The sequence below is a fragment of the Lepeophtheirus salmonis genome, chromosome 1, assembly GCF_016086655.4.
Source record: "Lepeophtheirus salmonis chromosome 1, UVic_Lsal_1.4, whole genome shotgun sequence".
NCBI classification, from domain to species: Eukaryota; Metazoa; Arthropoda; class Copepoda; order Siphonostomatoida; family Caligidae; genus Lepeophtheirus; species Lepeophtheirus salmonis.
Genome location: NC_052131.2, coordinates 24,356,422 through 24,379,967, shown reverse-complemented (window position 1 = coordinate 24,379,967; position 23,546 = coordinate 24,356,422). Strand labels below are relative to the sequence as shown.

At 35.5% G+C, this 23,546-nt stretch overlaps 8 protein-coding genes and 1 long non-coding RNA gene across 11 annotated transcripts; 3 read left to right on the top strand and 6 right to left on the bottom strand.

The window, feature by feature from the left end:
* The first annotated feature begins 124 nt into the window (after positions 1-124).
* LOC121123579 (uncharacterized) lies at positions 125-659 on the top strand. Its single transcript, XR_005866033.2, has 2 exons — positions 125-260; positions 461-659. It is a non-coding gene; the product is annotated as an uncharacterized lncRNA (long non-coding RNA).
* Positions 660-789: 130 nt separating this feature from the next.
* Positions 790-2,175, bottom strand: LOC121123555 (lipase member H). Its single transcript, XM_040718684.2, has 5 exons — positions 1,839-2,175; positions 1,573-1,789; positions 1,383-1,520; positions 1,213-1,327; positions 790-1,148 (listed from the first exon to the last, which is right to left on the bottom strand). Exons 1-5 carry the CDS (start codon positions 2,148-2,150, stop codon positions 926-928), a joined length of 1,005 nt encoding a protein of 334 aa, XP_040574618.1. The 5' UTR covers positions 2,151-2,175; the 3' UTR covers positions 790-925.
* A 5-nt stretch (positions 2,176-2,180) lies between these two features.
* Positions 2,181-3,840, bottom strand: LOC139905834 (uncharacterized). The gene is made up of 3 exons (XM_071889608.1): positions 3,266-3,840; positions 2,578-3,187; positions 2,181-2,512 (listed from the first exon to the last, which is right to left on the bottom strand). Exons 1-3 carry the CDS (start codon positions 3,397-3,399, stop codon positions 2,309-2,311), a joined length of 948 nt encoding a protein of 315 aa, XP_071745709.1. The 5' UTR covers positions 3,400-3,840; the 3' UTR covers positions 2,181-2,308.
* A 626-nt stretch (positions 3,841-4,466) lies between these two features.
* On the top strand, positions 4,467-7,099 carry LOC121123526 (protein ST7 homolog). Its single transcript, XM_040718655.2, has 6 exons — positions 4,467-4,599; positions 4,659-4,828; positions 4,894-5,222; positions 5,284-5,498; positions 5,560-5,673; positions 5,744-7,099. The coding sequence occupies exons 1-6, from the start codon at positions 4,516-4,518 to the stop codon at positions 6,536-6,538; spliced, it is 1,707 nt and encodes a 568-aa protein (XP_040574589.1). The 5' UTR covers positions 4,467-4,515; the 3' UTR covers positions 6,539-7,099.
* LOC121123516 (puromycin-sensitive aminopeptidase) lies at positions 6,820-10,102 on the bottom strand. Its single transcript, XM_040718645.1, has 3 exons — positions 8,045-10,102; positions 7,558-7,971; positions 6,820-7,482 (listed from the first exon to the last, which is right to left on the bottom strand). Exons 1-3 carry the CDS (start codon positions 10,100-10,102, stop codon positions 7,228-7,230), a joined length of 2,727 nt encoding a protein of 908 aa, XP_040574579.1. The 3' UTR covers positions 6,820-7,227.
* A 3-nt stretch (positions 10,103-10,105) lies between these two features.
* Positions 10,106-11,217, bottom strand: LOC121123570 (transcription initiation factor IIA subunit 1). Its single transcript, XM_040718700.2, has 2 exons — positions 10,914-11,217; positions 10,106-10,839 (listed from the first exon to the last, which is right to left on the bottom strand). Exons 1-2 carry the CDS (start codon positions 11,082-11,084, stop codon positions 10,441-10,443), a joined length of 570 nt encoding a protein of 189 aa, XP_040574634.1. The 5' UTR covers positions 11,085-11,217; the 3' UTR covers positions 10,106-10,440.
* A 66-nt stretch (positions 11,218-11,283) lies between these two features.
* Positions 11,284-15,071, top strand: LOC121123505 (valine--tRNA ligase, mitochondrial). The gene is made up of 8 exons (XM_040718635.2): positions 11,284-12,425; positions 12,492-12,962; positions 13,028-13,253; positions 13,310-13,435; positions 13,496-13,603; positions 13,668-13,827; positions 13,886-14,166; positions 14,225-15,071. Exons 1-8 carry the CDS (start codon positions 11,581-11,583, stop codon positions 14,924-14,926), a joined length of 2,919 nt encoding a protein of 972 aa, XP_040574569.1. The 5' UTR covers positions 11,284-11,580; the 3' UTR covers positions 14,927-15,071.
* Faa (fumarylacetoacetate hydrolase) lies at positions 14,972-16,782 on the bottom strand. 3 transcript variants are annotated; one of them, XM_040718665.1, is made up of 4 exons: positions 16,662-16,782; positions 16,083-16,518; positions 15,354-15,993; positions 14,972-15,288 (listed from the first exon to the last, which is right to left on the bottom strand). In XM_040718665.1, the coding sequence occupies exons 1-4, from the start codon at positions 16,765-16,767 to the stop codon at positions 15,091-15,093; spliced, it is 1,380 nt and encodes a 459-aa protein (XP_040574599.1). In that variant the 5' UTR covers positions 16,768-16,782; the 3' UTR covers positions 14,972-15,090. The 3 variants fall into 3 exon arrangements, with proteins under 3 accessions (XP_040574599.1, XP_071745705.1, XP_040574606.1); XM_071889604.1 differs by having other exon boundaries at positions 16,083-16,584; positions 16,662-16,764; XM_040718672.2 differs by having other exon boundaries at positions 16,585-16,707.
* A 184-nt stretch (positions 16,783-16,966) lies between these two features.
* On the bottom strand, positions 16,967-23,115 carry LOC121123497 (ER degradation-enhancing alpha-mannosidase-like protein 3). Its single transcript, XM_040718623.2, has 11 exons — positions 22,728-23,115; positions 22,510-22,656; positions 22,295-22,447; positions 21,943-22,231; positions 21,102-21,887; positions 20,718-21,032; positions 18,850-19,035; positions 18,673-18,787; positions 18,477-18,601; positions 18,316-18,418; positions 16,967-18,258 (listed from the first exon to the last, which is right to left on the bottom strand). Exons 1-11 carry the CDS (start codon positions 22,826-22,828, stop codon positions 17,450-17,452), a joined length of 3,129 nt encoding a protein of 1,042 aa, XP_040574557.1. The 5' UTR covers positions 22,829-23,115; the 3' UTR covers positions 16,967-17,449.
* Positions 23,116-23,546: the final 431 nt, after the last annotated feature.

The following is a 23,546-nucleotide window of genomic DNA, read 5'->3' as shown; positions in this document are numbered from 1 at the left end:
TACTTTTACTGACTAATTTTTCCTTCTTTTTTAAAAAAAAATATGAAATTTTTTTTTTTAGAAAAAAAAAATCATTAATTAAAAATAAATTATGGCAAGAACCAGGAATGGAAACGATATGAATATATAACAGACTTAAACTACAGCGAGCCCTTATTATTTCTTCTTCCGTTCATGCGGTTCATGAATCGTGGAGTGAGACAAATATAAACTGTTATTTCCCTATGGGCTATGACATAATTAAATGCAATTATGGACAGGTAAGTATTATATAAACAGCAAGCACTTTGGGATTATTGTTCTGATTGATTTATTATTAATTATATTTGCATGTAAAGCGAACTAATTTTCTATTTTCCTTTCCATTATAATCTGACATGAGGAGAATTATATTTCCTATTTTTCCTCGTAACTTTTTTTATAAATCAAATCGCAACCTTTCATAAACCTTTTTATTTAGAATAAATTATGAAACCGCCAAAGATACGTGAGTACCTAAAAATAACGAATGATGTCATTCCTAGTCAACCCTTCATCATTCCAATCGATCTAATATTTGTACCCTCTCCTCCAAATTGGTTCAATAAGGAGAAACAAAAAGAAAGCATTCGGTTACTTCTTCCCTACATCAGCGAACGCCTCACGCAAACTAAAGAGAACCTTGAGAAAGCTCCAGCTCCAAAGCCTCTATTAATAGAATCTTCATTCCTCAAAATCGCAGCTATTTGTAAACCTTTTAAACCCGATTCGCGTTCCTTCATGCTGCGTGATTATAGTAGGGTTAGCTGCCATGGAGAATTCATGACAGCCGTGGTTGCTTTGAAAGAGGAGGGAAATAGCGATTTGGAAGGGATTTTGAACGAAACCTTGGGATCCAAAAAGGCTACTCAGCCCCAAATTAGTCGATATTTTGCGAAATAGTTCTTTATTTTCCGAAAAATGAGGCAATTTTATCGACGAAGCGAGTCAAAAATGTCTCATGGATTGGGGTTTTATCTGTAATGGATTCCTGTAGATTGTAAGGTAGCTTCGGGGATGTATGGAGGAAAAATATTCCTCTTGAGGTGTTACTGACGTGGAATCCTAAATGTGTCTTCTCTTCATTCCAACATTTTCCATTATTGTACTCCGTCCAATCCTTGCATTTTCTATTTTATAATAAGAATTAAATAGCTAATAAATAAACGATGTATCATCATATTACAAACGAACCTTGCAGTGAAATAACGTGGATTTGCTATACTTTGATAGAAGAGCTTAACGGAATAAAAGTGGGAGCATCTCTTTGTGAACATGTTCTCAGATTCGCATCCTGGTTGTCTCTTACCTAGATGTCTTAATTTAATTAATACTTTTTTTTAATAATATATAAAAAACTCTACCTGAGTTTGGATAAAAGTCAATGTGTCCTATGGGTTTAAACAATCCAACAAAAGCGGATGTTGTATGAATGATATCGACAAAGTGAGCAGAATTAGAGGAGATTCGGCTATTATTGTTAATAAATTTGAAAATAAAACCTTTTTCTTTTATTAGTAAATGGATTTACAATTGAAAATAATCTTTTGTTACCTGCTGGATCCAATCCAGTTACACGTCCAACCTTGCTGCTGAGACTATTTGCTATGACTCCACCTATTTGAGCCCCTAAACTAAAACCAATGATATGCACCTCCTTTGAGTTGATGTTGAATTTCTTGATCATGGCTTCCATAAATTTACTTACTAGATTCCCAACCATATGGATCTTGGCTACTGACATGGGATAATATAGTGGCATGGATCCTGACTTGAGTCATAAGTTATAATTTCCTAACTGATGAGTATAGTCAACTTACATAAAATCTCCAATCAAGAGAGAATACATTTGCGTCCATGATATCGAGAATACTATTCTTCATCCCTAGGAGCCAGGATGTTCTTCCTTGATCCATAAAGCCATGTAAAAGTATTTTAATAGGCACTTGAGGATTAAAGTGACTTCTATTCAAGTCATTGAGAAATAACTCCTCACCCCCTTCGACAATATTTAGCACATCTTCAGAAACAGGATTGCTCTGGGTCCAAAGGAGAAGGGGTAGTTCCGTGTCCCATCTTCCTTCTGATAGCTCTAGTCTAATTAAAAGACAAATCAATACTACTAGAAACATCAAACAACTGATGAAAATGATTAATTAGTGTAACTAGATGAAGTGATTTATTTATAATAAAAATAAATGGAGAGGCGATTATAAAATATACATAATCAAGTAATAGAAACACCACTTCATGACAAATTAGTTCGTGCGCTATTAATTTTATCATAAATCTATTTCTTAAGTAGAATCCTTTTCTTTTTATTTCTATATTTTCTGGCTGATCGGATATCCCTGATTGATGGAATACATCTTTGAGTCGAGTTCACTTGAATGATTTGTAGCTCCTTGTATATCTCATGAATCTGTTTGATACATTGACTCTGTCGGCTCTGGGAGCCATCCGTAACTCTTAGCACAATTTTAGCATTCAATTTCTAAATAAATCGAGAGAATTTGATTAAATTCGATAGAACATGCATTACATTGATCAAGCCCTTACCACTTTCGTGTTCCTCATACCGCAAGGAAACTTTCTTGCAGCACGGGGTAGATATATATTGAGATCATTCAAATAACATAAAACCTTCTTGAAACTCAAAAACCTTTTACCCTCAGGGGAAACGTAGAAATGACCTATAAACTTCATTGTTTGAACCCTCACTACGGTCCATCCAAAAGGAAGAAAAATACCCCTTTTTCTCATTTCCTCACTACGATATACAATTTCGGCTTGAGCATGATGATTTGTTCTTCCTTGAATTGAGCATTCAAAGGCTTTTTTGGATATTTTATCCAGGGTTTTACCCGAAAAAATCAAATGATTGGAGACGATGAGCCCGGCATTTTCAATTCTCTTTACAAATTCTAAGGGAGAACGATTAAGAGAGGATACATCCACAAATTCAGTTTCCTCATCTCCTTCTGGCTCCTGATAACTAGGGGGAAGATCATGAAGGGGCTGTACTTTTTTAGGTTGTTTAAGTGTAATGGGCTGAGATTGATATATTTTTGGTCCATCAACATCCGGGTTAATATTTGTGAGAAGGACTCGGATAGACTTTTTAACTTGTATCGATGACTCATGACGAATGTATCCTTCCGAGTTTGGGCTAACCCAAGTACATAATAATACATAAAATTAAAAATATTATATAATAATGTTAGTAAATAATAAAAAACTTCATTACAAGTTGATTGCTTGACTCCATGTCTTCGTTTTATTCGCATCAATGAGACGATTGGAACTATACTGGGGAGATGGAGCATATAAAACTGGAGCAATGGATCCTGAAGAAAGCCTAGTGACTCTTCGATTCGCCATATTATTAGACTATACAATATTAGAATTAAAAATATACTTCGGACCCGGCTTATTAACCGGTATTTTATGGATACAATATATATAATTCATCGCGATTCATTAATCGATAGGGTCAGCTCACAAACTCGAATCAAGCAAGCTGTAACTAGATGAAAATCAACAACCCTAATAAATACAAGCTGAATTCATTTATATGCATTATTACGTCAAGGAAAAATACCATTATTTATATTATAAAAAAGAGGCAGGGATATTTGTACAATGATGATTATTATTCATTATTTGAAATACGTAATGAATAAATACATCATTTCATTGTGTACGCATTGATTCTAACGATATAATAATATGCAATAGAAAAATTGCAAATCATTTTTACAGTTGAAGGATCATAATTCATAAATAAGAGTATAAATTTAAGGAAGATGAAAGATGCTCCAGCAGATGGGGTTGCCCTCGTTTGTTTTGCTTTATTTTATATATTAATATATTTTTTTAAAAAAGCCGAAGGTGAGTGGATGTAAGCCACGCTGGCTCGCATGCGCGCGCGCAGATCCGTAGAACTACTGCTCCAGAAGGTAAAGCAAAAGTGGGAACACAGGGAAAGAGAGATAAAGAGATAGAAAAAGAAAGACTTGCATAAAAAAGGAGCTCCATTCTCAGCAGCAGCTCATCTTCTAAGTACTTCGTACATATAGAATATCTGAATAAAATCAACACCACTTTTTCTTTCTATTACTAGTTATTATTAATATTATATTCGTTACTAGCTGTAAGAAAAAAAAAGGCTTTTCCTTCCCCCCTTTCTCTCTTAGTATTTACATTTATTATTTACACAAGTTTTCAATCCAATTTTGCTGTGTGGTGACAGACATTTCTCTCTTTTTCTTTTTCTCTCTCGGATCCGAGCTGGACTGATCAGGCAATAAATATAAGAGCAATTGTTGAAGACTTTTGCGGACTTTTTCTCCTTTGGATTTGTGGTGCGTGTGGTTGGTTGCATCCTCAAGAGTCTCCTCTTCATCGTCGTCCGTCCTCGTTGTGTACTAGCATCATTAGCATGATCCTTACTTGGGCGACGACTCTTGTTCTTTTCCCTTCCTTCGGCGGACTAGCATGTTCTTTCTATACCCACTCCATAAATTAAAGGATTACATCGTTTGGTCCTGGAGGTATCTCTGGGCTGTGTGGTCTCTTTTGGTAATTCATGTTGACACGTCTGACACGTTAACTAGTCATTCATCATTATCTAATTATAGGTTGTATTTGTGTGTTATTATCTACGTGGTCCTCTTAAAATAGGCGAAAACTTGAGCATGGCGACAATGTTTCTGTCCACTTTGACCCCCAAGTTCTATGTTGCCTTAACAGGGACTTCAAGTCTTATATCGGGTCTCATCCTTATTTTCGAATGGTGGTACTATCGCCGGTAATCCTCATGAGGAACACATTCCATTTTTAAATGCAAACAATATTCCTTCACTCTTGTTGCAGCTATGGAACGTCCTTTATCGAACAAGTCTCTCTCAATCATATTAGTCCATGGTTGGGAGGCGGGGATCCCAACGATGCGAATGGAAACCTCAATGCTGCTTCAAATGGGACTGGCTCTGGAGGAGGGAATAACTCGGGAGGGGCAGGAAGTTCCACCTCAGGAAGTACGGTTCCAGAGTGTAAAGTGTGGCGAAATCCACTCAATCTATTCCGAGGTGCAGAATATCAACGCTTTCAGAATACCACGAAAAAAGAACCTCTTACTTACTATGATATGAATTTATCAGCCCAGGATCATCAGACTTTTTTCACTTGTGAAGCTGATGCGGGTAAAATATTATTCATCAATCATGAATTAATTTTATACTCATTTTATTTTTATTGGAGCAGGAAAGCCGGAGTATGAACTCATGCAAACAGCTTGGCGAGAAAGAAATACAGAAGCACGAATTAAAGCAGCGAAAGAAGCCATTGCATCTAATCCTGAATGTGCTACAGGCTATATACTGTTGGCGGAGGAAGAGGCCACTGACATTGTGGAAGCTGAAGCAAAGTTTAGAGAAGCCTATCGAATAGCTGAGCAAAATCATAGAAGGTCTCAACAGGTGAGAATCCACTCTATACATTCCCTTCTTCAGTTACTTATGTATTATTTTTTATTATTAGTTGCAACATCAAAATGCCATGTTGGAATCTCAACATCGTAGAGATACAAATGTCATGATATATATACGAAGAAGGTTGGCCATGTGTGCTCGGAAATTGGGTCGTCTAAAAGATGTAAGTATATATATATATATATAAAAGTGATATGAATCATTCTTGATTGTTTACCTTTTTCATTTTTCAGGCTGTGAAAATGTTTAAAGACTTGACGAAAGAGGTACCTCCAATCATGAACGTCCTTAATATCCATGAAAATCTCTTAGAAGCTCTTTTAGAAATGGGCAATTATGCAGATGTTCAGGCTGTGTTAGCAAAATACGACGACTTTTCTCTTCCAAAGTCAGCAGCTATCTGTTACACTGCTGCTCTTCTGAAAGCAAGATCTGTAGCTGATAAATTTTCGGCAGATGTAGCAGGTCGTCGAGGTTTATCAGGATCAGAAATGTCAGCCGTGGAGGCAGTTCATCGTGCTGTCGAATTCAATCCTCATGTACCGAAATATTTGCTTGAGAAGAAACCTATTATCTTACCACCTGAGCATGTACTTAAAAGAGGAGACTCTGAAGCGGTTTCCTATTCCTTTTTCCATCTTCAGCATTGGAAGCGTGTGGCTGGAGCTCTCACTCTTCTACATTGTACATGGGAAGGGACTTTCCGTCTTATTCCCTATCCTCTTGAAAAGGGACATCTCTTTTACCCATATCCAAGTTGTACAGAGTGTGCCGATAGGGAGCTTCTACCCTCTTTTCATACTGTATCTGTTTATCCGAAGAAGGAACTCCCCTTTTTTATTCTCTTCACTGCTGGTTTATGCTCTTTCACAGCCCTACTTGCTCTTCTCACTCACCAATATCCCGAATCCATGGGGGTTGTGGCCAAGACAGTCATTGCCTGGATCGCTACTCCACTTCAATATCTCATTGAAAAAATTGATGTTCTCATACCTACTTCTTTTCTTCATATTTTGTCCAAGATTTAAGTGAATAAAACAAAACAAAAAATTATCAACAATCTTTCATAATATACAACTTACTTTAACGAATAACGATCCATTACTTTATAAACAACAAACACATCAATAATACTTAACACTTTCAATGACGTATTGATAGTTACACCAAGGGCATCATCGCACCCGATGGATCATTATACATATTGTATATATATGTATATTGTGATTAATATTGAAAAATGAACAAACCGACTCAAACATTGATTCATTATTTTGATACATATTATAGTCCAAAAATGTTGCCAGTATTAAAAGTTGACATATTAAATCAATTTATTACTTAAATGACCACATCACAAATAATAATATTAATTATGATTAATAAATAAATCCCAGGACGAAGAAATTGAATGAATTGTTCTTGCCATTGAAATCTCTCTTACTATTTACTCCATAAACCATGATTAATATAATATATAAATGTCTAAATATATACGTACATATTTACGATGCATATACAGTATAGTGTATTAAATGTCATGAAATGAACCAATAATAAAAATGGGTAAATCCAGACTTGTATCATCATCTAGACTTGAGTCATTTTTAACAATTTTTCATTGTGTTTTTATTCTAATGATAAGTAGTGATTAAAAAAGAAAAGAAAATCTAAAACTTTGGTGTAAAGTAAGAAAGAAAGAAAGAAATATTTTGCTTCAATTAATATTCGAGTGCCAATTATATAAAAAGTCTTTAACACCCTCCAAGTCCCGATTCTTAAGGGTGATATTCAGTCTAATCGTCTCTTCTGCTTGACTAATGTTACGCTCAAAGCCTTCCAAGGAGGTGCTTTTCTTTATGAAGAACTCTCGTACCTTTTTCAGATCCGATTCAGTGCAAAAACTCTCAGTCACTGCCTTTAATAGACGCTCCATGAGGAACAGTCCTCTTCCATAACGTTCCACAAATTTCTATCCATGAAAAAGTAATTTAATTAATACATTTTTTGTAACAAAAAACAACAACAAAAAAAGCCAATGACTTACATCAAAATTTGCTGTGAAGAATGACCATACCAGACGGTATCCATGCTTATTTGCACAAACTGAGCAAATTGCCACTAGAGATTCTTGAGGCTGAACTTCAGATGAGAGTGAGAAGTCCAGGACTTGAGAAAGTACATTTTCATCTTTAAAATAACCCATCGCATATAGAACCCGATTTTTTTCTTCAATCAAATCCGTGTCGCGATATAGACTTAGCATTTGTGAAAGATTTACACATCCAGAGGATGCTGCTATCTTGAAATGCGAGTTTCTAAGTGCTGCTGGAATTATGGATGTTCCATCCAAATGGCCTTTTAAAGCTTTAGATACTTCTTCATGGACCTTTTTGTGACCTCTCGTTCCCACTTGCCCAATTAGTGTTGAATAAAGCATAGCGTCCGGATGATGATTATTCTGGATAATAATAATAATAATAAAAAAGAACACCATTACAACTTTGAAGAGTATTTGAAAATTATTATCTTACAGAGACAAAGCCACCGGTTTTAATCTTTTCGAGACAAGGCTCCATGATATAAATACAAAATCTATCAAACATATCCGATTCCGCTTTCGAAAAATCATCAAAAAATGTCCTTAAAACAAAAAAGAAGCCGCAAATATTTTGCCATACGACAAAACTTGTTTCGGTTTCTCTAAGAGATGATATCATTTCGAGGAGTCGAACAGTGGATCCACCATCTGCCATAATCATTGAAACACGATCGTCGATGAGACAAAGTCTACCTACCGGGCTTTGAATTTCTGAAATATTTTTGGATAAAGCCTTACTCAACCGCTCAGAGTAGGCAGTTCGAAAGAAACCACTAAAGTCAGGATTGATTTGTATAAACGAATTCTGATCACTCAGATCTAAAGAGTCAAACTTAAGCTCAATTTCCTTGGAGTCAAGTAAAATAGAGCGAGAATCTAAGCCGTTGGAAGGACTGTATGAATGAATCGTTATTGGGATATTCCAAATGATTTCATTTTCTTGTGCGTCATTAGATGTGAATGGAATTTGGTTCAAAACAATGGATGTGGAATCGGACTCAGACTCAAGACAGGATACCCGAACAAGAGGATATCCTTTTAGAGTCGTCCATTCTCTCATAATGTTCTCAACATTAATTTTTCTTCCTGTTGCCTCTGACAAACACTCCCATAGATCCTCAGTTTCAGCATTGCTAAAAGAATACTTCTTGACATAAAGTCTCATTCCATCACGAAACGTAAGTTCTCCAAGGTAATTGTGAAGCATGAATATGACAGAAGCTCCCTTACAATACGTTATTCTATCAAACGCAGAGGAAATTTCTGATGACTCCTTTATCGATACGCGTATAGGATGAGAGCTTTCCAATGCATCTTGTCTTAGAGCAGGAACACTCGTGTTGACACAAAATTGATCTGGAAGAGCAGGATAGTCAGGAAAGAGATCCCGAACACCAATATACTGCACAAAGGTGGCAAGACCCTCATTGAGCCATAGATCTGACCACCATGACATGGTCACAAGATTCCCAAACCACTGATGACTTATTTCATGGGAAACAAGTGAAGCTATTTTTTGTCGATGAGATGGAGCTGTGTGGTTTTGATCAACCAAAAGACCACTTTCTCTATACGTAATAAGACCCCAATTTTCCATAGCACCAACGCTGAGCCGACTTACGGCAATGAGATCCAATTTTGGTAGGGAATAAGGTACATCAAAGTAGGATGAAAAGAATTCAACACATTTTATGGCCACTTCCAAGGGAAACGTACCCTGGTCCTTTCTTTTGAGAGGAGTATAGACGGATATGAGTGTACTTCCAAGAGAAGCCTTGATACGATCATAGTGACCAAGTACTATACAGAGTAGATACGTTGACATGAGAGGAGTTCTTTCGAAAGTAGTTACCTTATACTCTGACTTTGAGATATTTTCAATAGTATCTTTCACAGGCATATTCGAGAGAACAGTCTTTAAGTAAGTATGAGAAGAAACTCTCAGATCAAATGTAGCTTTTAATGCAGGTTCATCAAAACAAGGAAACCCAGAGCGTGCCTCTGTGGCCGCAAATAGAGTACAAACACCAGTACTCACATCCCCATCTTCATTGACAAAGGGATTTTCGTAAATTCCATTCAGGGTTTCTCTTTTGATATTACCAGTGAAGTGAATGTGAAGGGACCCATTACCAGAGATGGAAGATAAAAAAATAAGGCCTACCACCCCCTTTTTCTTGATAGTCTTCACCTCAATACATTTATGTTTGACTCCGCTCTCTTCATTAAAACAAACATCTCCAAGACTAAGGCCCACGGAATGAAGCCATATGATGGATGAGGCCTTAGAGACATTAACTTCAATCTCAACATTTCCTTTGTAGGAAAAGTGATCTGGTAGTTGGAAATCAAAGTATAATTTGTAATTTAGAGGGGTTACATGTCCAGGAAGTCTAGATAAGTCCTCATTTCGATCCCACTTGTGTTCAACTCCATTGGCCGTGATCTTCATTACTACTCGAGAAAGAAGAAAATAATTCGTTTTAGACATCAATTGACATGAAACTGTAAAGAACCTCAAAGTCTTTATATTTTTGTTTATCCAGTATTAAAATTAACAATTCTAAAGAGATTTATGTAGAAGAGGCTACACAACGTTCACAGATATTATTTTATACATTCCTGCATAATTAATTATTCAAATTCGCAAATAATAATATTATTAAATGCTAAGTACAGTTTTTTTTTTAAAGAATAAATAATATGTGTTCATCACCATGATTCGAATATTAGCAATTGAATTTGTTACTTGTTAAAAAAAAAAAAAAAAAAAAACTCAACCGAATGAATTGACGAAAAAAATAAGTGAACTGCTAGGCAAGTTCATCATCACGTCAGTTTAAATGCAGTGTTGATCTGATTTTGAAGAAATACTGCAGAATGCGTTTCAGGAAGAGTTAAGGCTTTAGTAATAGCTTGTGTAAGAACTCGTTGAAGCATGGCACTTGTTGGACCATTTTGTTGAAGTGCATGAGCAGGTACATGAACTGTAATGGAGCGTGGAACAGAGTTAGGATTCCCGGGTTGAGCAGGAATAGTTATTTGTACGGGAACGAGTCGATTGGGATCTGTAATGACCAATTGCTGTCCTATCGTGCCTGAAGATGAGTGAGGCATACTTGGAGGTGGCGCGGAAGCACCTGAGTTACGACTAGCAGCAAGTTTAGATTCCAGGAGTGCTTCTGTGGCCGACTTGGATGGAGGTGGAGGAGGCGCTGGGGGCTGAGGCTAAAAATAAATAAATACTGTAATTGCAACAAAAAAAAAAAAAAAAAAAAAAAAAAAGAGGCGGGGACGCGTACGGGCTCTATGGTTTTAGAAGCATCTAATTTGTTGGACCACAGGGTTTTAAGCTCTTGGAGAACGTTTTCGTCAACACCATCGTCCAGGAAAGGTTCTCGTACTGCATTGACCACATCAGCAATCACAGAATGATATAAACTTGCAGCTGAGGTGACTGTTCTCTCACTCATAGTAGTTGAAAGGAAGAAGGACCAAGGATTCGCAAAAGGATTAACTAAAGAAACGAAACAGATTCTCTCGTGTCCAGCCTCTAAATATCTAAATATGTTCAAATGAAGGAGATGAATACTAGATTGAAAGAGAAAGAGAAAAAGGCGTGCCAAATTCTAAAATGAAATCAAAGACGTAAAGGCGCGCCCAAAGATAGAAGATTTGTGACATCATTCATTTGAATAAGATTTATGATTGAATATTGTCAATATTGATCAGATATTGAGGAAAAGAATCCTGCTACCAGGACACTTAATCCTTGATGTTCTCTCTTCTATTAATTCATAGGTCGGAGTAATTACCTCCTCAGCTCCCCCTGTTAGTATGCGTATAATATTGGAATTTGATATTACAAGAATGTATTAAATAATATATAATGATGACAGAAATTTAAATAGTGACGTCATTGAATGTCTGTAAAACTAAAATAACAAAACACAACATTAATGTAGCGGCATGAATTTACTACGAGCAAACATCCGTTGCTTATCGCGGCTTCCCAAGGATATATCCGGCCCTTTTCCCTCTAGTTACATAGTAAAGGATGTAGAAAAACATTGGTATGATTGGTGGGAGCGTTCTGGACTCTTTGCTCCACGAAAGACGGAAAGGGAGTTGTCCAAGACGTTTTCTCTCCTTCTCCCTCCGCCAAATGTGACCGGAACGCTTCATTTGGGGCATGCACTCACTGTTACGATTCAAGACACACTCTCCCGATGGCATCGTATGTGTGGGGATTCTGTTCTTTGGATACCGGGATCAGATCATGCTGGGATTGCAACCCAGGCTGTGGTTGAGAAACATCTTAAAGCAACTCAAGACCTTCAACGAACAGACATGAGTCGAGAGGATTTTGTTAAAGAGATTGAGGCATGGAAAACAGAGAAAGGAGGAGTCATTCTAGATCAACTTCGATCTCTTGGAGCATCACTAGATTGGAGAAATGAATACTTTACTCTAGACTCACGAAGAACTCTTGCCGTCAATGAAGCTTTCCTTAGACTCTATGACAAGGGTCTTATTTACAGAGGAAATTTCCTAGTTAATTTATCTTGTGATTTATCTTCCACTGTCTCTGATATTGAGGTAGAATGGATCAATATTGATGGGAAAAGGAGTATATCTGTGCCGGGATATGACAAACCTATTCCCTTTGGGATCATGTATGATGTTGCCTATAAACTAACAGATGGAAGTGGGGAAATTGTCATTTCTACAACGCGTCCTGAAACAATTCCTGGTGATGTTGCTGTTGCAGTTAATCCGAACGACCCTCGATATTTAAAATACATTGGTTCCAGGTAATACGTCAAAATAGCCAATATTACTCAACTTCAGATATTTATTCGTATCATCTGTATCCTTAGACTTCAACATCCACTCTGCCCTGGACGTACTCTACCCATCATCGCCGATAATTATGTGAGTATGGAATTGGGTACAGGAGCTCTTAAAATTACACCCGGCCACGATCAAAATGACTATGACATAGGACAAAGGCATGATCTTCCTATATTGAATATTATTGATAATAGAGGACGTATAGATTTCCCCAGTGATCCGGACATTCATGAAATACCTCGGTTTACTGCTCGTAAAGTTGTGATACAAAAGTTGGAGAGCCAAGGACTACTACGTGGTGTTTGTACTGAGCATGCAATGAAATTACCCAAATGCTCTCGTAGTGGAGATATTATTGAAAAAGTTATCAAACCCCAGTGGTTCATCAAAACTAAGGATATGTATGAGAGGGCAAAAGTTCTGAGCGAAAATTCTTCTCTCATATTATCACCCAATCAATTTAAAAAAATTTGGTCAAAATGGCTTAGTAATGAAATGTGTGTATGCTTAACTATAATTCCCCAAGAGGAGATACATTTTAATTGATCTCTTTGAACAATAGGGACTGGTGTATTTCAAGACAGCTTTGGTGGGGACATCGGATACCCATGTGGCATTGTTGTTTTGATAATGGTTCAAAAGAATGGATTCCTGGAAGAAATGAAGAAGAAGTTAGGAGTAAACTGAAGGATAGGAAGTTAATATCCCTGAAACAAGACCCTGATGTTCTGGATACTTGGTTCTCTTCTGCTCTACTTCCAATATCCAGTTTGGGTTGGCCTCATAGTGTAATTAAATAAAGCAATTAAATTTATACCTACTGAATTGTATTCATCTTTTTTAGGATAGTAATGATCTTCAAAAGTATTATCCGCTTTCCATCATGGAGACGGGTCATGATATATTATTCTTTTGGGTGGCAAGAATGGTTATGCTTTGCACAGAGTTGACACATCAGCTACCCTTTGATGTAACTTTTTATTTTTTTAAACTTATTTATTTCTTATAATCTTAATTTTTTTTTTTGAAGAACGTATTATTACACGGCTTGATTTGTGATGCTCAGGGCCGGAAAATGTCCAAAAGCTTGGGAAATGTAGTCGATCCTTACAATGTCATAAATGGAACATCTCTGTCTGTAAGTTCTATTTTATTACACATATTCATGTACAAGTAACAAATTATTTATATCCTATTTAAAGGACATGGTTTCAAATATTGGAAACAATCAGAAGTTAGGATACATATCCTCATCTGAAGCTCAAAAAGCTATTACGGGATTGAAAAAAGACTTTCCACAAGGAATACCTCACATTGGGACGGATGGGCTTCGGTTCGGTCTATTATCATACGACGTTACGGGCAAGTTCATCAAATTATAATTCATTTAGCAAATTATAATATTATTTTTTTCATCCAGGTGAAATGATAAATCTTGATATTAATTTAATTAAAAGTAGCGGAGCATTTTGTAACAAAATGTGGCAAATGAGTCGATTTTTTGTAATGGCTTTGGATAAACGTGATGGTAACAGTTCCTCTAATACCGTCCATAATTATAATTTGGAAGATAAATGGATCCTCAGTTGTACTGCTGAGGCTGTAAACGCAGTTAACTCAGCATTAAGAACTAATAATTTTCTTTCGGCCACGAGGACACTGAGGTCATTTCTTTATGGTGAAGTTTGCGATGTTTATATTGTAAGTCAAGATTTATATATAGACAATATAAGATTATTATTAATACATTTTTTTAAAGGAGATAATCAAGTCGATTCTATCTGATCCCTCCCATCCAGAATTTGAAATGAAATTAAAAGTACTAGAGAATGTAATCCTTACAGGCATGAAACTAATTCACCCATTCTGTCCATTTATTTCGGAAGAAATTTATCAAAGAATACGCCAAAAAATTTGTTTTGAGCAGGAAGACATTTCCTCAGTTATGACTCATTCATATCCAACTTCGGAAGAATGGAATCAATCAATAAACAATGAAGTAAATGCATCAATGAAGCAGTCCCTATCAATTGTAACCTATATTAGAGCTTCAAAAAAGCTTTACAATCTCACAAATAAGGATCGCCCTAACGTCAGTATCTATACTCAAAACTATAAAAATCTTCAAGCTTTTAAAGACATCATACAGATTTTAAGTTACACTGGTGAAGTGAGCGTTGTTACCTTGTCTAGTTCAAATGAAACCCTGGGTTGGTCTGAGAGTACGATTCCAGAAACGGGAGATATAATTAAGCTAGAAGGGACTTTGAATGTGAGCAAGGAGATACAAAGAATTGAAGAGAGGGAACTTAAATTGCAGCGTGATGTAACAAAGTATCAAGCACAGCTCCAAAATTGGAGGAAACAAGAAAAGGCTCGTACTAAACTAGATCAAATAGCAAAAGAAATGGAGGGGCTTCGAGAGAAGCGACAACAATTGGAACGACTCAACTCAAGATAGAGAATACTATTAATCCATCCAGTCAGCAACTCAAACACATACAAGTGTATCTTAAAAATTATATAATATTCATTCTTAAAACTAAAATGCGCCCATAAAATTAAAACTATAAAACTTGAGAATAAAAAAATATAAGATTTTTTGATTGATGAAATTGAGATCATTTAGAGTGGGTTAGCTGGAAGAACTTTTCCCCAGCAGTCACCAAATCCCACCCTATATCCATTCCCTTGGCAAAAACCACTTACATTGACTACATCACCATCTTTGATAAACTTTCTTTCCTCACCAGAGGACTCAAGCTTGACAGTTTTGGATCCCTTCCAGGAAAGCTCTAGCATAGAACCATAAGAACTCTCTTCCTATAGATCGTGGAAACAAACAATCATTGTATGTATAATATAAATTAATTGAAATAAGTACTTACAGGCCCAGAAATGGTTCCGGAGGCCAAGAGATCTCCTGGTCTCATATTGCACCCAGTGGCGGAGTGATGAGCCAATTGCTGCTTCATTGTCCAGTACATGAATTTAAAATTAGATTTAGTAACAACGTCTTCCTTAGATGCACCTTCAGGTTTGATGGAGACTTGCAACTTAATATCAAAATTAAAAGAGTCATTATGTCTAAGATAGGGAAGTGGAGCAGGGTCTTGAGGGTAATTTTCAGTCAAGAAGGGTTTCATTGCCTCAATGGGAACAACCCAGGGTGAAATGGTTGTGCCCATATTTTTAGCAAGGAAAGGACCAAGTGGTACGTATTCCCATTTTTGAATATCTCTTGCACTCCAATCATTCATAACCACCATTCCAAAGATTCGATCCTGGGCTTTTTCGATGGAAATAGGCTTTCCTAGTTCGTTAGTTGGACCACCGACAAAGAAAGCCATTTCTAATTCGAAATCAAGTAGTTTACATGGGCCAAATTGAGGAGGTTCAGTCTCTACAGGTTTTGTTTGTCCATTGGGTCGTCTGATTGGCGTTCCTGAGACAACAACAGAACTGGATCGACCATGATATCCAACAGGTAAATGCTTCCAATTAGGCATGAGAGCATTTTCCTTTCCTCTATAGTGCATAAAGAGATTAATTAAAATTCATATTGATTACTTATGTTTCGATTCTTAAACAAGATAATATATATAAATTTTTTTAACCTGAACATTGTTCCCACATTAGTGGCATGATCAATAGAGGAATAAAAGTCTGTATAATCTCCGATTTGAGCCGGTAAATGCATAGTGACCTTATCCATAGGAATGAGATAATTATCCCGTTCATTTTTAATTGACAACGGATCATCTGAGGATAAAAGACCCTTAATTACAGCTCTCGTCTCTACCCAATGCTCAGGCGTCAACCCCATCAATGCATTTAACGTCTCGGCTTCCCCAAGAACTTTCTGAGCCTCTGCGTTCATGAAGGGACCTTTGAATCGATTCCATAATTTGCTCACATCCAAAACGTAGGCCCCAATGGCAACACCGATCCGTTTCTTTGGTGTCTCAGGAGTAGAGAATATACCATATGGCAAATTCTGGTAAGAGAAATGGGAATCTTTATCAACTTGAACAAAAGACATTTTGAGGGAACCTAGGAGAAGTAGACTCAAATGTAAATGGAATGAGGAGAACTAAGAGGATCTTGTGACTGAATGACCTGCGTTTGAATTTTTGAAACACGTTGAGTTGTGTAAGCAGTTAGTTGGTTAGTATTAAAGCATTTAGTGGTAGTACCTGCCTCCCGCATGCGCCTTCGCTTGCTCTCTCCTAGGATGACGGAGGAGATGATCACGGGATGATGCACTCTTAGGTGCTCTCTCTCTCTCAGATAGTAACGCATTTGAAAAAAAAATATTTTTGCTCTCAAACAAAAACAGGTTTGAGGAACTTTAATGTATTTTGTACATGATTTAATCATTGGGAAGGTAAATCTTCATTATTAGTAATAAATCAATAATTAATTAATTATCGTTAGTTTGAGTTAAATCATTGGAAATAGTCCTGATGCCAAACAAAATATGGAATATAAGCAATAAAGCTATACATAATTTTTATTGTATTTCATCAATTCATAATAAAAGTTAAAAACACTTTAAAATAATAATATAAATTCAGACTATAACTTTGATGAATAAACTTAACAAATCATAATAATAGTAATAATTAACTTCCCTAAAAAATGGTAAATAAATGCACTAAAGATGATATAGCTTATACATTCTGATATAGTTAAATAATTATGTATTATATATAAAAAACACTAACAAGGATAATAAGTAATAGACACCTTTTATAAAAATAGTTTACTCTTGCGAATTTCAAGGGGATGGGGGAAAACCCGCATAAATACAATAATATGTTCTTATTTTGTAAGAAATATAAAAGTTTCGTAGAAACAAAGAGAAAATAATTAATCAATTACTTTCTTCACTTAACTATACCCAAAAATAAAAATTAAATAAAGCCTGTATGAATCTTCATTTGATGAGGATGAACAAATAAAATCGATTTCCTTATCATCATCACAGTTCATCTTTGTTTCTCTGTCCCTGGAAGGATATCTCCCTCAACTGACTTACGAGGAGTGTGGGAGAGGTCACTCGGATGGAATCGATTATTCCTTTAATTGAAATAAGATACGTTCTAAACGGTGTTAGTAAATGACTAAATTTAATTTGTTCCTCTGATTCTTTGGTGAGAAGGTCTTTATAGCAAGGATAAAGTGTTTCGTGAAAGGCTTTAGAGGCTAAGAGAATCAAGGTCTCCTTCTCCTCGGACTTCCCTATGGACTTTTCCCCATCAGTTGGAGAAATGCCCATATCAATATAATGTAAACTCTGCGACAGGGCATATTTGCCACCATGAATCGCAGTCATTGCGTAGAATCTTCCAAAAAGATATTTGATGGGAATGTTAAGAATGTTGTTAATGAATCTCTCAGGAGAGCGGCAGCAAGGACTATTTCCAATTAAATTTCTTATCTCATCATCAGCCATACGAAAAACGTCTTTTAAGACAGATACATCACCTTCATGGGGTGAGTCGGGAAGACTCTTTAACTCATCTTCTTCTGCAGATATAGAATCTTCATCCAATTCTAATTTCCGAACGTCATCATCAATAGCAGGCTCATCATGCTTAAGAAAGTACTTTTCGTCTTCATCCTCCTCCTCCTCCACTTGACCTTTTTGGATATTTGAGCTGCTTTTATTTATTGTTGAAAAATATTTTTGAACTTGCTTCTTGGATTTCTCCAAGAAGCTCTTGACCGGACCAGCAAAGTCGAAATTCATATCTATTGGAGATGAAGAATCTTTCTTATCACCATTATCTAAAGCCAAAAGATTAATTAATTGATCTTTTATTCAAAAAATAAATAATGCCTTACCAATATATTCTTGAAGAGTGACTTCCATATCTGGATAATTTCTAATGGCTTGTAACAAAGGCTTTGCATCTTCGTTAAAGAGGAAAACTAGGGGTATGCTTACCTAATCCAAAAATGAAATCACATTATTATGATGATTTAAATTGTCAAAAAATACATACATCATCAGATTTTCCTTTATCTCCTGTCATCCCAAATAACGGACTTGCTTTTGAAGTAGATCCATCATTTGCGTCAATCACAATCCCACCAACAGCTCCTAAGCTCTCAAGTAGTCGTGCTTTTTCTATAATAATAATAAAAGAACATTTTGTTACAAAAGTAAAACCCCAATTAAGACTCTCAATCAAAAATTACCAATAAACATACAATCCCCTCTCTCCACAATACCAATTTTGCCCCAGAATTCTTTTCCGTTTTCTAAATCACCACATGCCTTATAGGGAGATGCTACCACGGCCTTTCCTTTCGCCTGTTCATAATTAATAAAGTGTGTGGACATTATATTAGTAGATAAAATTCTAATTGGCCTACTTTATAGCCATTTGATAATTCCTTTCCAAACTGGGCAGGGCCCGCATATATTTTCTCCATCCTTTTCTCTTCATTATTATAAAAGGTCACTACTCGAGGTTGTACATCAGTAATTGAGGTCTTGGATATTTCAATGATTTCTTGCATAAATAGAAGACCCTCTTCAGCATCTTCAGGGCTTTTGGCCTGCAAATTTTGAAAATTAATGTAGTTATATTTTAGAAGCAACCCCAATGTATAAATACATAAAATAAATGTGACAAACACATTAATGTGTAGGTCTGTTTCAATGATGAGTTATGTTATATATATATTTTTATAATAAATATCTCAACAAATTGATAATTGCTGTATAAAAATATTAATTATATATCAAAGAACATATATCAGGGGAATATTTCATTTATTAAAATACATGATTTCAAACACCGCGAATTTCGGAAATGTTCCGACTCCTCATATAGTGTGCTTTATTCCCCTTGTATCGCGTTTTTCTAATATTATGATAAAAAATTATAAAAAAACTATATATTGAGGTAAACAAAAATTTAGTAGTTGTTGATGTTTTTCAATATTATGCCTATATATTCATATAATAGAAGTATAAAATTCAAGTATTTGTTTTCATGACCAGACTTTTGGTTATTACTTATTATAAAAATTTGCAATTAAAAGGTTGCTGAATAAATATTGGTTAGGTTCCCATTATTTAAATGTTATAGTATTGAAATGACCGGATTAAAAGTCAATTAAATACCCGATTAAGTTTAAATTTTACAGGTATCTTGCCTGGCATACATTATTTTAAATAATTTATGACGAATAAATTGGGTTTTTTTTTTGTCTTAACCATACTAAAAAAAAGAACGGGAAAATAGTAAAAAGTGGACTTTGAAAAATAATTTATCACATTATACGGCGTTTAGTACAAAAAAAAAAACCTCACCGTACTACGCGAATTTTTCTTGCTACCAAATACTGCTATTATCGGGTACTATAATGAAAGCTTTTTCAACACTGTAGAAAAGCCAAATAATAGGGAAACATCAGGGTCGGTTTTAGGGTGGCCTTTCCCTAGTCCCGCACTCTGAATTTATGAACACATAGAGGAAGAAAAAGTTTCAGAGAATAAAAATATAAAGAAATATTTTTTACTAAAAACCTTTAACCAATGAATCATTTAAAAGGGTAAAAAAAAGGCTGAGCCCTTTCTTAAAAAATGTTCATTCTAAAAAAGATCAGAATTTTTTTTTTCGCAAAAAAAAAAGAAAAAAAAAAGTCTTTCAAAGTCAAAATTAAAAAAAAAGAAAGAAAAGGGTCCTGCACACGGTAAAACATATATGAATAATAGAACAATCTGTATGCATTATAAACGTAATATTGAAGAAGAAAAAAAAGAATGTCTGTAGGGATTCTGATGAATAACTTGACTTGAATTTATCTCTTCATTAGTAATAAATAAAGCTCAAATTTATTGAATAAGAGAAAATGAGTGAATGAAGTAATTCAAATATTGTTTTTCAAAAAGAATATAACTATATATATACGTCAATGTGTAGAGCTGAATACAAAAACACTCATCACAATATGTAAACATAAGTCTTTCTCTATATAGATATTGTATACTCACATATGTACAATATTATATAACCAACTCACTTATCACATGCATGATAAAATTTGATATGAGAGAATCAGTGTTTGAAAAGTCATCTTCGACACCAAAATTGTCGTCTTATCAAATGGTAAAAAATAAAAAAAATACAGGCCCCAATCTTTATTTCAACTGGCTTGTCACTAATTCCTACAACTAAGGCTAGTACTCCAATGTACAACACTTGAAAAAGGGTTCTAATTCTAGGGCTTACATTGCCAGCCGTGTGAAGCAATTGAATACCGCCTTCGGGTAAAGACACGACAGAGAGTCCCATTTCTAGAAGTAACTTGATATGATCCGGGTTTGTGGGTTGAAATTCTGAGCCAGTGATCCGTCGTGTTGTTAGAGTACTTCGAAGAGGACATTTGTCCGTTACCATATTCGCCAAAGGTTCTCTTATTTCTGAAGCATACTGTTTGGGCGATTTCTCGGGGAATAAATATACCGTGCTTGGACAGGACCAAGCAAGTTCTACATCTTCATCATATATCGACTGTTGCATATCCTCGGACTTTCTTTCAGGCAACTAATGGGATCAATTATAATATTATTATTATTATTTTTTAATGCTTGAGATGGACCTAAATAGACTTACCGGAACACGAGTAATATTCGAAAGTCTTGCTAAAGATAAGGGGAGTAGATGCGCCTCAGTTGTGAATACAAAGTCATCAATTTCTACAGGCAAATCAGCATCTTCAGCAAATAGTAAATACAGATACTTGAATGTTTCAGCAAGGACAAAACTATCCATTCTATCTTCCTTTTGAAGGGTTCGAACGTCCTTTATAGTTGCATAGCCACAAGTTGTTCGCGTATGTGATTGAATGGCTTTTAAAACTTTTTTACCTACTTCTAAGTAGTGAGGATCCTGAGTTGCTTTATACAACATATAAGTAGACTCAACAAATTCAGGCCTCAAAAAGTATTGACCCCAGTGAACTTGAAAATCGGCAGTAAAGGCTTCTGGTATAAAATTGTGACGATCCATGATTTGAAGAAGGATTTCATGGGCCTCAATAGCAGGTTTTACATCCCCCATGAGAACTTGCAAACCAGGCCAGAATGCAGCTAAAGAATCCAAAAAGTGTTTTGAATAAGATGATGGCCGATGCATATGAACGTCTTGCAATAATCCAGGCATAGAATCTGAGCTTAAATATTTCATGACTGCAGCATAGTGAGTCTCCCAGCGAGTCAAATATTTGTCTTCCCCAAGAAGGATATATGCTTTAGCAACATACTCATAATAGGAATCAATCCCTGCACCAACACCAGAGTCTCGTCTGATCCAATCTCCTGTATTTATACTAAGAACATTACCCACCAAATTAGACATACGATTCCTTGCAGACCAAAGTACGTCCATTGCAGCAGATGCCTAAACAATGGATAGTTGGAATGGATGTAAGTACTCTCCTGCATGCCATTCTTACCTTTTCCTCAAATACAAATTCACCAGAGAGGCGTGACAAAGCAGCAAATTCAAGGATCATGGTTCCAGCACATGCTGTACAAGTTTCTCCCACTTGTCTGACTTTACCAGGTTTAATTCCGTGTCGTAAATTGACTCTAGGATGAGGTAGACCTGTTGATGAATTGAAGGCAGGAAGAAGACGATTTCCTACATCAAGAGCCATATTTAAGAGCTCTCCTTGATACCATTTCATTTGATAAAATTTATCCTTGACTAATTCTGCGAGTATATGAGATGAAATAAGTCCTCTGAAAAATGAAAGCAAATTATGATATATTTTATACATATCATTTATAATTATAATTTCTTACCCCACAACCCTTATATTTGTTTCAAAAACTGATACAGAAATATCATGATCAAAAGTAACGGTATTGATCACTTTCAAAACTCCTATTTCAAATTCGTCTAAATCCCCGAGTAAGAAAATGGTATCCAGGGAGTCAATTAGGGTGAGAGAAAAACTATAAAAGCAATATTAGATTAAACATATGAGAATACGGGGCTCAAAAGCTGCTCAACATACTTCCCCATGGCATCATCAATATCTCCCCGATCCGGTTCTAGCCCTCGGAAACGGCCCCTACAACTCAGAGGCATAAGTTCGTCTGCAGGGAATGCGTTGTCCATATAGGCGTTGAAACCGTGGTAAAACATGTCCTTCGCCTCCAATCTGTAAATTCAAATAATAACAGCAAATTAATCAAGGATCATATAAAAAGACACTCAGGGGAAAAAACATACTTTAGCTCCATTTTTTCTTTTGGACTCATGGCAAAAGAGTTTGAAATGAGTAGAGGAACGACTACTAGGAACAAGGACGTCCAAATATCCTGGAACCCCATTTTGTAATGATTCTATACGACTTTGTCAACAACAAAATGACTTTTTAGACCAAGAGTGACATGAAATCCCTTGACTCACTAACCATCATGATGGAGCTACAACAATTTTGAGGATATTATCACTATGGATTTGATGATGACGGCACTTTTAGGCCTACTTTTCTACTTATTTATTCACTGATGTGTCGTTGATGTAATTCTATTATATTTTATGACATACTTCGTAGCTTAGTTAACAACTAAACTAGCTATGATATTTATAGTGGGGAAAAAAAATATAGGTGTCTGCGATACGTAGCAGATTAATCCAAAAAAAGAGAGATAAAAAAAGAAAGAAAAAAAAATGCTGAGAAAGGATTTGAAGGTCCAATCATATACAGCTTTGCACCTCTTTTTTGGTATTTCCTTCCATTCACATTATAATTATAACTACGAGTTGTAAAAGCAATCTCAACATGTTATTAATACAACCTTCATAATACAATATTTAAGACATACTTTTTACGGGATGGAATCGAATAAATCAATAATTAATTCTCTTTTCTTAAAAATAAGAATAAAATTTAAAATACGGAAAAACTTGCTCCCTTGACTACAAAAGGAGCAATTGTCGTTTTAATACTACGTGTTTATAAATTATATGTAGGGGGAATTTAGTTATTAAAGGAATAAAAGTAACTGAATTAATTATTTAATAATTAGTATACAATTATAGTAA